Here is a 14,381-nt window from a genome sequence, read left to right as displayed (position 1 = left end):
TCTCTAGCTCCAATTGAGCATTTTATTAATTTATTCATTCAATTGTTTGTTTATTCAATAAGCACATATGCACCCAACTGTATCATGGAGCTGGGAGTTCTAAAAGACATCAAATTCCTTGGTCTAAAACAAAAGATGAAGAAGCATTCCTAAACACCAGAGGTCCCCAATTTTAAAGGATTAACAAAACTAAAGTACTCTGGAATTTAGGAGACGATAGGACAGAATGAAAATTGAAATAGAGTGAAGTGGAGCAGCTGGAGCTGATGGGCCACTCCTGAAGACTGCCACACTTGTGTGCACATCATTATGTTTTGAGCAGCTGTACACATTAGGCACTTGCTTACGTTCAAACATTCACTGAATTACGATAGGTTATGTGTCAAAGAAGGTATTGATTAGAAGGACAGCTACTAAAAAATGTCACTCCAAATCTCTGCATGAGGATAAACTAGTAAACGTTTATCACCAACATCAGCTTATGAGCACCTTAGAGACTTGACACATCAATGGAGTGTTGGGCGACATGAGGTTGAGCACTAAGCTGACTAATTCAGAGAAACATAGGGCCAGATTTACAAGGCCTATCACCACCGAAGCGTCACTGTTGGTTGCTATGCACTGCGCAGTATTTACAACAAGGTGTTAAGCCACTTTTTGTTCATTGCATTTTGATGCTGCCTCAGATTTTGAGTTTTTCTAAACCTGAGGCAGTACCAACATGTAACGTCATCCTAGGAGTGGCGTTAGCATAGTGCATCGAGGAGAAATACTTTTATTTCTCCTCGTTTTTTAAAGAGCAAAAGGACATTGAAGTCCCTTCCTGCACAAAAACAAGTTCCCCCACAGCGCAGCCATCATTGCACCATAGCACAAGGGTGGCTGCGTTGGCACTTGGCAGCAAATTTAGTGCCGGTGCATGGGCCAACACAGGGATGCGCTGTATTCTATTAGTGCGGCGCAGCTAAATTTGGAACAGCATCGCACTTCGTCCTTTTCTCGTAAATCTGGGCCATAGTTCACACTGGAATGGAAGCTAAAGGCCAACAGAGACTTGGCTAAAGGAAAATTCATTACACTTGGAGGCTGGAAAGCACTGATGGAAACACATTGATCTAGGTCCAGCAAATACTCTTATCCTATTCTTCTCTGAGAAGCTCTGTCCACTTAGCCAACTGGAGCTGGAAGATACTAAGATTTGGCTCATCCAGAAATGAACTGATCACTTTGCCACTTTGGCATTTTCCATTATGGGCTGTAGTCTAGAAGGCAGCTTTCAATGCAGGATTGGCTGCTTGGAAACCATGAAAGTTCCCATTACCCTATTCTAGTGTGAGCTTCCTGAAGAGTGGTGCTAGTGTGAATATTTTTGTCATAACTAGTTTCCATCTTGATCCTCTTTAATTCCCAAAGATAACCATCTTGATTATCTAATAGGTAGTATAAGATTTGCAGAATGAACACAGTGTGCACTTGTACTGTGTTTACTGTGATTCTCCAATTGAGGTTGTGTAACTGAATCAACACTCTTCTGTTAGTGCTGAGTAACATTCAAATACCAGATTGCTTAGTAAGTCAAGTGAAGCAGACATTGAGTGGGCAGGGGAATCTTTTATATCATTGACCTGATGGAGAGAAGGGCTGTTTTTGATCTCTCATTAAAAATGTGTTTTCTCCCATGACTGTGTTTGTTGGCATGCATCTCCCTTCATATGTATAAAATGACACGAGGGAATGTGGATAAAGTAACCTGTTGCTTGATGTGGTGCAGATGAGTTCTATATGCATCTGCACAGTCACAGAGAGACATTGTTTTTAAAAGCTAACATGCACAATTGATTCTCATGCCTCAGTGTGGTATAAGCTGCAAGGTTACCATCCATGCGTCTAACTCAAATTGGAGGATCTGCTCCTGGCCTCCATTTTAAGTCAGTAATCCCTTTCTCCACCCAGAGGACAAATTGGGCAGACAGGTGTGTAGACACTCTCTTTTCTGCTTCCTGTGGTGGAGTGGTGACAGTTTTGTCAGGTGTTCAAACTCTGAATGGGCGTGCCACACTCTTCCAGAGGCACACCACTTAAGGTTTCACTAGTCCTAAGGGCACAAAGTGGTCCTGTTGGCTGGACAATTTCCAGTGACAAACAATTGAGGGAATGGGTCACCTGTACAGGAAAAAAAAGCAGTCCCATGGGTCGAAGATTTCCTTTTGTTCTTGACCTCTTGTCATCTGCAGATGGGAAAGGAGGTCTTAGTGTTTTTTTCTAAATCAGGCTCTCTACTCATAGGCAGTCTCTGAGAGAATCCTACTTGGATAACTCCTGCGTGTTAGTATTTACAAATGTGTCTCTTTGCAAAATTGTTGCTATCCGAAACGTAAAGCTGACCTCTGCAAAAAACTGGTGGCTGTTAATTGCCCCTTGCTTGTTTTAAGCTTCCTGACTAGAGTGAGAAGAGAGTTAAGATGTACAAAATAAATAAATAAGCGCAGGCACTGAATATTTTTCCTAGAGCCCACCACTGCTGAATGCCAGGCTAGCTGAATTCTAAAGCTACTTACTCTTCATTCCACCTTGTGCTTCATTCTTCATTCTTCTACACCTCCTGTGTCTCAACTTGGAAGTTCGTTTTCATCACTGCTATGTCTCCTTCTCCCTTTTTTTCCATAAGTCTCTTTTACCTTTCTCCTTTTTCTGCTTTTTCTCTTTCTCGCACTGGGTTAAAGTGTGATGCTGAAAAATAAGTCCCAACCTCCTCAAAAATGAGTGCCGGAGCTGACCACTGGCAACCACCAGCACAATTAAGCACTGAGGACCCAATTCACAAGGGTAAAATTAGACCAAAAGTCTAACTTTACTACTTTTCTACTTTTCGGTATTCACAAAGGTAAAGTTAGACAAAAAGTCTAACTTAGACCAAAAGTCTAACTTTACCTTTGGAAATACTGAAAAGTAGTAAAGTTAGCCTTCTGATCTAGCTTTACCCATATGAATCAGGCCCCAAGTGTTCAGTGGCATTACGGGAGGTTGTGCAGCAAAGATATTAAATTCAATGCTTGTGGCTGATGCCCTAAGCCAGCCCGGAAAGGGAACAATTCATGGACCTTTATTAAATGCTTCATCATAACAATTAAGAAAGAAGTTGTCACTTATGAGTGCAACTGATCATGATGTAACTGCTTTCTAGCACCCATCACTGGTATTGAAAGAAACAAGAATGGCAGAGTGCTCAGAGTTGCGTGTGTTTATGCCTGGCATGCAGTTGTGTCTCAAACATCAAATGTTGATAGGCAGGATCTATGCATTTATGCTATGCTCTTTGAAACCCACCCTCTACTTCATGCTAACAATACTATGAGGCATGCGGTTTACACTGACTTGTCAATGAAGTATCCAAGAATAGGGCTTCCGCCATCAACAGCAGGCTGTTTCCAAGTAATGATTACATAATCTTTGTTGGCATCCAAACATTCAACATCCAGTGGGGCAGAAGGGGCTCCGTCAACTTCAGGGTCAGCATCTGAGAATGCAAACCACACATTACAGTGAGTGTTGGCCATGCTTTCCAAGTTCCTGACACCCACGCACATTTCCAGAACCCAGAGAGCAATGAATACCTGCCGATTCTGTTTCGTGTACAGACTAAAACAGGCTTATATCTATTGACTTCAAACACTGGTGCTTCTTTTTCTCCCCCTCTCCCCCAAAAGCCTTTGGAAGCCACCAATCAGTGGCAGATAGCATGGTACAAAATATATAGGTACACGTTCTATATGACTACAACATATAGGTATGTTTTTACAGCGATACTATACTGTTAATTTGTCGAGGTAAAACGTGCTGAATGAAAATTCAATAATATGGTATTACAATAGAAAGTATTACATGTAGACGCAACGACAATAATGCACTTATATATTAGGATAAAGCAATATAATTCATACAAAGGAATACTGTGAAGGTAAGATGAAAAGTAGTTTTGAAGAAAAAGTTAACCCTCCCCCACAAACTCAACATGGAATCTATGTGGCCAGGAAAACTAGTAGTCAACAAAAAATATGGGTTGCCCAAGAAACACCAGTTGATGATGTCCATCATGAAAGGAAGACTAATGTAGGCACTTGGACAACCATCCTGCCACTTGTCTGTGGCCTCCGGTTCCCGCTTGTTCCAACCTGATACAATGACACCGCTGCTGCCTGGTTTTTCCCGCCCTGGTTTCCCCATTCACCGTTCTTGTGCCAACAGACGCCAGGCCCACCCCAACACCTACTTAATGCAGGCTGCAATGCAACCGCATCTGTAGGCACCTCGACACCTAGCCTGCCATTTGCCTTTGGTTTTCATTTCTTGATTGTTCCAGCCAGATCCAGTGCCACTGCCGCTGCCCAGATTTTCCCGCCCGGGTCTTCCCTGTCACTATTCTTCCTGCCAACAGAAGCCCCTCCATCCCAGGACCTACTTAATGTAGGCACTGTGTGTGACCATGCAGCGGACACGCAGTGGACCAGCTGCTGGCGTGCCAAAGGCAAGCCGATCTGCGCCTGTCTGATCCTGAACTTAGCCCAATGCCACGACCCCTGGCTCTCTAGCCCCCTGAAGATACACCATCACTGAGCTCTATACCATTGACCCTTGAGCCCAGATGCTGCAGCAATCACTGGCACCTGCACTGACTGCCACTTCACCTGCCACATCACACACACCAGCCCATTAACCAGCCCCACCTCGAACTTACTACAGACACCACCTGAACAAAAACACCAACTCATGTGGAGCCCTTCTGAACATCTGCTCACAATACAAACACATCTCAGAGATTTGGGACCTCATCTCCACCCTCAGACCTGTTGTCCTCTTCCTCACTGAGAGCTGGCTCAACCCTGCTTCAGCGCCCAATATTGCCACCGCAATAACTGAAGGATACAAGATCACCCATAATGACCACATCAACAAGCCTGGCAGAGGAATCGCCATCATACACAAGGAATCGATCCAACGCACCACCACAAATGATGACATCACCCCAGCCATTGAACACGTCAACTTCCGACTCCAAACAGACAGCAAAGCCACCATCAGGGGCAACTTCACCTACCATCATCCAGGACCATGTCCAGCCTTCTGCAACTTCATCACTGACTTCATCGCCCCCTTCACCATAGACTCCAACAACTGCATTTTTCTCAGCAACCTCAACTTTCATCTTGAGGACCACAATGACATCAACACTACCAATTGCCTTGACAGCATGAACAACATCTGACTCACCCAACTCATCCATGACCCTCATGAACGCTGCAGGTCACATGCTAGACCCCATCTTCACCTCCAACCACCCCATCAGGTACAGCCACACCACAAAACTCACCTGGACTGACCACTCCATTGTCCACTTCAACATTATCGGTTCACAAAGCTCTGTCCCAGTCTGTCAAACATCCCCTACCGCAGCTGGAGCAAAGTCTCAAAAGGTACAGGTGGATTAACACAGTCAACATCACTCACCCCATCTCCTCCAACAACCTAGACGAGAGGGTCAGAAACTTCAACAATCAGATAACCAACTGCGCTGACAGCGTCACTTCTATCGGCAACAACAACCACAGAAGGTCCACCAAGCAGGCTAGCTGGTACACTGAAGACCTCAGAACCACTAAACAACACTGCAAAGATCTGGAAAGGAGATGGCACAACATCAAGGACACGACTGACAAGACCACCTTCAAGACAGCCCTCACACTCTACCACAATCAGTTGAGAGACTCAAAGAAAAAGGCCTTAGCATCATGCATGAAATCTAATTTCAGATCATTAAAAAAACTTCTAAATCTATGAACTAAACAGGTATGGAGGACCGCTACATAGTTTTTTCAATTCAGAACATAATAACAAGGTTATGAAGGTGACAAGCGCATACCAAACATAAGTATAATAAAACTCAGAAGTAATATTACAAAACATGATGTAGGAAAGTGATTTAACAACATTTCTCTGTTGAAAAACAGTTAGGGGCCTACTCACAAAGGCATTTTAGAGTATATAATATAGGTACTCTTTTCCTGTAGTTCTATATGCCTTTATAAAATGGCCCAAAAACATCTAAAATGAGAATAAAATGGGAGTAGTCATGGAATATTCATATGCAGTGAGTACTATAAGAAAGGACTGTTCCATCTTTGCACGTTTATCAATAGGAAGTTGGATGTTTCGAGGCTGATTCACAAAGTCATGTAAGAAGGCATGTAATATTACTTCCCACCACCAGAAATGCTTTTGTGAAATTGCTACATAGAGTTCAGAGGTAGAAAGAACCTGCAATTCACTAATAATTCTGTAGAAAGTAGTCTTTTAAGATGCCTTGGGTCATTAGTTGCCTCTGGTTAAAAAATCTACACTGCTGAAATGAAAATGAGATCCCTTTGAGAGTGAATTTCTTCACAGGAGTACAGAGAAGTGTGAGGTTTCTGAGCCTTATTTGATAGAATGACTTATTTGGAGTATATTTGTCAGATGTAGTTGCAGCTAGGTACTGTTTATAAGGATAGCTATCTTTGTCTTTCCCAAGAGCAAGACTGATTGTCTCTCATATAAGAGGAAAGTCAGAGCAATTTCTTGGTGTATTGAACTTGCACAGAAGGCTTCCTATTTGTGCATGTGATATATAATAATGATTGATTCGTGTGAGAACAAATGAGTTACAACTAGGCCCAGGTGAAATTTTGTTTACGCTGGTAGAACCTTGTGTCATTTTTGGCATTTTACATTATGGGCCTGATTACAACTTTGGAGGAGGGTGTTAATCCTTCCCAAATGTGAAGGATATCCTGCCCACCATATTACGAGTTCGATAGGATATAATGGACTCGTAATATGGCGGGTGGTATATACGTCACATTTGGGACGGAATAACACCCTCCTCCAAAATTGTAATCAGGCCCTATGTTTGTTACGCAAAACGCCTAAAATATACCATTATGCCACATCACAAAATTGGACTTCCATTCGGGATGAAAATCATATTGCAGGGAACATGGTAATAATGCAAATGAACAGACTGCGAACGGCTATTGTTTGCATCACATACAATTTTTCCCCACAAAATGTGTCCTTGCATCAAAAGTTAAATTTGAGAATGCATTTCTCACGAACAATAGCATAAATTGCATTAAGAGATTGTACGAAAGTCAAGGTTGTAGTTCCATTTTGAGTCACAAGGCCTCCGTTCCAGGCTCCTGTTCTTGACTAGGGATAGACGGTGATACAACCAAAATTTCACGGACAGTTCTTGAACAATCAGACTCTGGGAGTTAGTGTGACCTGTCTAAACGTCTGAAGCACTTTACAAAAAATATCAAACTCCTTCCCTCAGCCAAATTGGGAACCCAAGCGTTTCCTAATGCTTTATTCTGTGTATCTGTTGCTTGTCATGCATCCATTCTGATTCTGCATCGCCTCAGAGCAGGGTGAGGAATGAGGAGGGATGGGGAAGCAGTGGTGTATCAAGTGTGCCATGGGCCCCAGTGCAAGCAGGGAATAGCCCCCCACTCCATGGCTGCTGGTTGTGTGGCAAAAACCATCCATCCATCCACCCTTTCACTCCATCCATCATCTTTTATACTCATCACAGCCATCCATCCTTTTACTCACGCATCCATTCAACCACCCACCCACCCTTCCTTTAACTCATGAATTCAGTCTTTCTCTCATCCATCTACCATTTCATCCATCCACTCACCTTCCCGTTCACCCATCCATCCATTCTTCCACTCATCCATCCTTACATCAATTTTTTCATTTATTCATCCATATACCAGTCCATCCTTTCACCCCATCCATCCACCTTTTCACTCACATGGAGTTGATCCACCCAATCACTCACTCACTCACCTTTGCCAAGTTGCAGACAGAAGAGTTCCATCAAGAACTTCACCAACGCTGTAGCTGGTTTAGTTGGGGGTTCATGATGTCCCAGCATCCATCCTTTTACCCATCCATCCATCTTTTTTCTCATTGATCAATCCACCCTTTCACTTCATCCATTCGTCCACTCTGCTAGTCCCCAGACCATCCCCCTTTCACTCAGCCATCCATACTTTCACTCACTTGTGCATCCATAATTTCTCTCATCATCCATTCACACTTTCACTCATTCATCAACCCACCCTTTCATCCGTCCATCCACCCTCCCTTTCATTTATCCATCCATTCTTTCACTCGTCCATCTTTACATTCATCCTTTTGCTCATTCATCCATCCATCTACCCATCCAACCTTTCACTCACACACCCATCCATCCTTCCATATACTCACTCACTCACTCACACACCCTTTCAGGTTATGTATCAGCCTTTGTTTGTTGAGTTGCGTTAGAAGATGCCCACCAAGAACTCCGCCCCTGCTGTGGCTGCTATTTGGCGAGGGGTTCGTAACGCTCCTGCATAGCAGGGTTTCAAAATACAAGACTTAGAGATGGGCTTTCAGGTGTTGGCTGCAGCAGAATGGGAAAGGTTCCCGAGAAGGATAGTGGCTTCAACGGCGAAGCCACGGAGAATAGGCTTCCGGTTCAGGAAATGGAGTGGAGCAGGGAATTTGAGAACCATGTATTCTTAGTAGAGTGGTAGCTGTTAAGTCAATACTAGAAGTATAATAGATCCTTGGCATGCAGGGTCCTGTCAGTGAGGTAAACTACCTGAAATCTGTCAGTCTGAGCCACTAGTTCCTACCTGCCGTTTTCCCTATACCTGAAGGTTTGTATTTGGAGGGTTGATATGAAACTCTTGAAAGGATGATGGTACAATCAAGCATGAAAGAAATTATGGCAATGTGATTATCGTGCTCCATGTTATGAAGAGCGCCAAATCCTGCTCTTTCAGACATATAAAAAGGCATTTGGTGTTATCACAAGCTGAATAGAGGTCTATCTGAAAAGGGAGATTAAATGATTTAGGAACCCCCCTAGTAATGTTCAATTGTTTCGTAAAGTATAAAAATTCTATATTCTGCTCCCTCTTTCTAGACTCATGTAAGGAGGACAAAGGCAAATTTCACGGTAAGCCTGTTTAAGAAATGGAAACTACAGCTTTGAAGTGAGTGGTGCCTGAACTCCCATACTGTCCACCAAAGCACTTTCCAAAGGCAAACTACTTTCACTGAGTGTGGCAAGGCCATCCTTAGAATAGAAAGTTAGAAAGTTGCTGTGTGTAAAACCAGCCAACCAACAATTACAGTAAAAGAATTATAGAGCTTCACGTTCATCCAAGTTAAGTAAAAATAGAACATGTTAATCAAACATTGAATGAAAACATGCATATAAAAGAATAAAAAGATTTACAAAAAATGAAAATTCACTGCAGGAAAAATAAGGAGTTAGAAAATGAGGTCAAATCAACAACTTTCTGAAAAGAGCCTGGTATCAAAATTGTCCACTGGGGGTGGCATCACATCAAGAACACTTACTGAGTAAACTATTGGGATGCATAGAGGCAGGGTTGGCTGTAAATAATTATCTACACAGACCATGAGGGCTTCCTCTTTCTAGGAATTTCCACATCTCATGGTATCAGGTGGTATTTCGTCAGTCTACGCGATTCTCAAGCAGTTGTGTTCAGCAGTTTCCTTTGGATTGGACTCAATGTTTTAAATCTCCTTGAAAAGAGTCTTGGTGGTGGCTTCCACTTGCTCCAAGTTCACAAAGTCCCCTTGATGCAGGTTCTCTGTGGTCAGCAGGCTTTCCTGGATATGGATCTCCACAACAGCTTTTGTTCCTATCAGGGCTAGGCCTAGAGGACCAAGTCATCATAGGCAGCAAATTATTGTCCACGGTGTAGCGCTGGTACCCACCCTTCTTCTGAAGGCTATTGCACTAGTGGAATCCAGCATGAAAGATTTTCCACCTAACAACTGAGATATAGCTCCCCTCTAATTCTCTCACAACTTCACCGAATGCACACCTGCCCAGTCTTGCACACCTCAAAAATATTCCTTTCCTATATGGAGCACCTCCTAGAAGATTATCAAACAGAGCCTGGCAGAGACAATCCATTCTTCCCTTAGGGACCTCCCTCTCTACACTGAACATGTGCTGTACACATATGGCTCAAAAACATTGCACGAATGTCTTGATATCGCACTAAACTCCCTCTGGCATTGCGTTTGACATTTAAAACGGCATCTCCACTATGATACTAGACAGTTAAAAATATCATCAAAATGCAAAACGTTCACACATTCCCCACGCAGCATTCAGTTATTTTTGCACGTTTAATCACTGGCATTCCTGTGTGTGACTGTATTGGCAGCGTGTGTGCACGTGAACACCGTTTGCTATATGTAGGGCCAGTGGAACAATTGAATTTTGCGACTGTGAAATTTTCTGCATAAATATGGATCTGCCTCATTTGCCACACGATCGATCGGCTGCTGCTGCTGTAAAAACATGTGCTTGTAGGTTAAATGAATCAAAAGTAACTAAAAATATGGCAGGACTTTGCTTTGCATTGAAAAGACCCTTAGAAAAGGTTGACTGGTCACCCTTCTGTTGCCTATTCTTGTATTAGCGTGCTAAATTGGTACGACTGAGGTGAATCATTTGCTCAGACAGTTCTAAGGTGTAATGATGATGTATATAATAATTAATACTATCATAAAATTTGCTGCAGTAAGCTGTATCATTTCCCTTTTATTGATGCATAATGTCGTTAACACTGTTGCGTAATTCGATCAACCCCTGCAGCATAATTGGAATGACCCTTACTATAATTAAGAGGGAGGGTGTGTACTGGCACATTTTGTAGACTCTGGCCTAAGAGACATTGTTCCGGTCAGCTGTGCCTTGCCTCTGCTTTCTTGGTGCTCTTCCAACTTTCTAGAGAGCTACTTCAACAGAAAGGCATTTGCCCCTCAGCAGGACTGCAAAACAGCCAGGCTGATGGCTCCAGACAGAATCTAGCTCAGAGCCATGCCCAGCAGGAGACTGGCATGGTGGACGTGGCTGTGCTTCATTTGTGCCAGTGTCTGCTGATGGTGGGCACAAGCGCTCATTTTTGGGCACCCAAGACTTACTTTTCATCATCAGACATTCACCCAGAGCATGAGAGAAGAGGCAGAAAAGGGAGAAACAAGAAGCATGAGAAAAAAGAACAAGCATGTGCAATGCAACAGGTCTCGCATTTGCTTGAGGCCCTGCATATAACTGAAGCACTTCCATTTACCTTCTTCCTCTATCTGCAGCAAAAAATTTAAATATTGGCATTTTTTTATTTTTTTATTATTATTTTGGGGTGCCCTTCAACCCAGTGTGGGGACGCAGAGATGACCTAGACAGAAACCGCACAATGTGCAGTGAGTTATGGGAAAAAATGTTTTGTAAAAGGATTGCCCCGCAAAGCATTATGGAGCGAGTTTCTGAGTGGAGTAAATATTGTAGTATCTTGACTGTAATGCTCAGAACAACCCCTAGAGGGCACCACTATAAAAATAACAGTTGCAAGAAGCATAGTCATGTAACCATATAGTCAGCCCCTCGAGAACATAACCACATGAAAACAGAATGACAAAACATAATGCAGTGTACGCAAATATTTAACCCCTAGAGGGTGTAGTGCATTACACATTTTCAGGCCTACTATAATAACATTACAAATAAGGCCCTTAAAACACAAACCACTCCCAGCTGTAAAACTAAGGTTCCCACTATAAGAGAACTCAAAAAGACTCTGACTGGTAAGTGGGGTTATCATTTTGGTAATTTTGCACCCCCAACCTAGTGTGGGGACCCAGAGATGCCATAGACAGAAAGAGTGCATAGTGCTGAACATTTTGATGGTGGTCCCATTGGCCTAGGACCACCACAGGGCGAGTTACGGGCAAAACTGTTTTGTGAAAGGAATGCCCCACAAAAACATTATGGGGCAAGTTTCTGCATTTATAGGAAACATGGTCACAGAACCATAAAGTCAGCCCCTAGACGGCATAATGACATGAAAACAGAATTTCAGAAAGTAATGCAATGTAACCCTCTATGTAACCCCTAGAGAGTGTAGTGCCTTACACATTTTCTGGCCTACTGCAATACTATCACAAACAAGGCCCTTGAAAACAAACTACTCCCAGCTCTAAAACAAACGTTCCAGCCATGATGATAGAGCTTAAAAAGACATTGAATGGTGGGAGAGGCTCCTATGTTGTCCCCCCCCCCAACCTAGCGTGGGGACCCAGAGATGACCTAGACAGAAAGAACGTATGGTGTTGAACTGTTTGCTGGTGGTCCCATTTGTTGTAGGACCACCACAGGTTGAGTTATGGGCCAAAAAAATGTGAAAACAAAATGCCCTGCAAAGCATTATGGGGTGAGTTTCCCAAGTGCAGTTAATATTGTAGCATTGGCTCTCCCGCTGGGCCGGGAGAACTACTTTGAGGATGCATGTGTTTTTTCCTGTTTTAAATGATCCAGACTGTACATTTTTCAACTGCTAAACGTGTTAAGTGGTACTCATGTAAGGAGATCCTCTGAACAAGTTTGCGCTATATGAAACTTCATGTCCTCAAGTAAAGCGCTTCTCAAATCGAGTTTGTGCTATAGGAACCTTTTAAAAAAATAAAATCATTAAATAAATAAAAAATACCCCCCTCCATCTTGCAGCCTTTTGTGCCCAGACACCGCAAAGAAACAGTGGCATGCCCAAAACAAGGAGGAGGAAGGAACATCATACAGCCACACAACGCAAAGTGGCACAGCAAAAAAAAAACAAGCATTTGCAATGCAATGGGTCTCGCGTTTGCTCGAGTTAAAGTTGTTAGCACTGTAAACTCCTAATCGGACTTTTCTTGCCACATAAACTGAAAATGAAAAGTAAAACAGTTTCATATAGCTAAGTGGACTTTTCTTGCCACATAAACTGAAAATGAAAAGTAAAACAGTTTCACATAAGTGAGCCGATGGCCGCCATGAGCGCAAAGCAGACACACAAAAGGAAACAGAAGTTCGCTCGCAGTGAAATGTATCGGCAAAAGTGCAATTATCCTTGTAACCGGCAAAAGTGTAATTATCCTTGTAACCGGCAAAAGTGTAATTATCCATGTAACCGGCAAAAGTGCAAATATCCATATAACAGGGTCGATGTAATGCAAAGCGCTCGACTACTGCCCATGACATATGTATGCTTTTCACCAATTAAATCAAGCAAATTTTCAAAGGCAAGCCCACAAACCAACCAAAATGATGGGTGTGACATGGGCATGGTTAAAAGCCCACACAGAGATTACACCAGGGACAGAGCGCTTTGTGCTCGACCCTAAAAAATAGTGTGCCACACTAAGGTATATCGTTGATCGTAGACTGATCCATGTGACAGGGTCAGTCCCCAAGGAGGTAACAAAGCAGTCTCAAGGCGTGACAAACGTAAAGCATTTACCTACCAAATCAAGGGAATTTTGAAAGGCATGCCAAGGAATGAATGAAAGTGATGGGTGTGAGATGGGCGTGTTGCAAGCCCACAGATGTAGATTACAACATGTCAAGAGACAGCGCTTGCTCGCTGCCTAGGCTCGACATAAAACAGTGACCAATGGAGAAAGCAGGGCTGAAAAGAAAGAGTAAGAGTGAAATAACGTGACAGGTAGAGTTGGGAGCTGGAAAAAAGAGGAGTAAGGTGGAATCAAGTCTTGGCAGTCTAGGTACATGGCAACTCTGGTATTTGACAGTGAAATGTTTTGGGCCATGGCCCACGTGTATTTTTTCAAAAGCTAGAAGCGAAACTGCACATTTCAAAACTGAAGGCCAGGTAAAAAGTATTATGAGCAACTGCCTAGCTTTCTTGCTTCTTTACCGCCATGGTTGATGATATGTTTTGAAAATGTTTGATGGGTGGGAGGGCTGATGGTAAGGTAGTTTTCCAGTGAGACCAACTCATTACCCAGTTAACCAAGAAGAGAAGAATCCCCAACACTGTTCTGACACAGACCTTGGAACTGTCAGTCCAAGTCCTCACACTTACAGTAAGAATGATGAAACTAAGATTGTTTTGCTAAGTCACACGGTAGAGTGCAGATGCATTACCACACCACTGGACTCCGGGCATCAGTCATTGACCTATCTGTGGACTTGAGTCTCACTACTCGGTATAGTTTATATATTTCCTGAAAAATCTGCATACATAAGGAGTTTGAGTGAACTAGCCAATACTTACCTTTGGACATACCAGGAAATATATCAAGAATGGCACGTACATTGTGCTGGGTCTAGTAACATGAGCCACCAGGTTTACTGGAATGACAAGCTTTTGGGACAACATGCAGGATTGGCCTGAAAACACCGACCACGCCCGTTGCTGGCCAAAACATGTACTTCCTGTTACTTTCGCAACTTCAGAAATAACAGATTA

At 42.9% G+C, this 14,381-nt stretch overlaps 1 protein-coding gene across 3 annotated transcripts in view; it reads right to left on the bottom strand.

The window, feature by feature from the left end:
• MYOM1 (myomesin 1) overlaps window positions 1-14,381 on the bottom strand; it is a 650,420-nt gene that overhangs the window by 452,146 nt on the left and 183,893 nt on the right. For all 3 annotated transcript variants that reach the window (XM_069219961.1, XM_069219960.1, XM_069219962.1), the window contains one exon: window positions 3,376-3,517. In XM_069219961.1, coding sequence (XP_069076062.1) covers window positions 3,376-3,517 — 142 coding nt within the window. The remainder of the gene's footprint in view (window positions 1-3,375; window positions 3,518-14,381) is intronic.

This window comes from Pleurodeles waltl, chromosome 2_2, assembly GCF_031143425.1.
Source record: "Pleurodeles waltl isolate 20211129_DDA chromosome 2_2, aPleWal1.hap1.20221129, whole genome shotgun sequence".
NCBI classification, from domain to species: Eukaryota; Metazoa; Chordata; class Amphibia; order Caudata; family Salamandridae; genus Pleurodeles; species Pleurodeles waltl.
The sequence above is the reverse complement of the archived record's forward strand: the minus strand, read 5'-3'. Positions and strand labels throughout refer to the sequence as shown.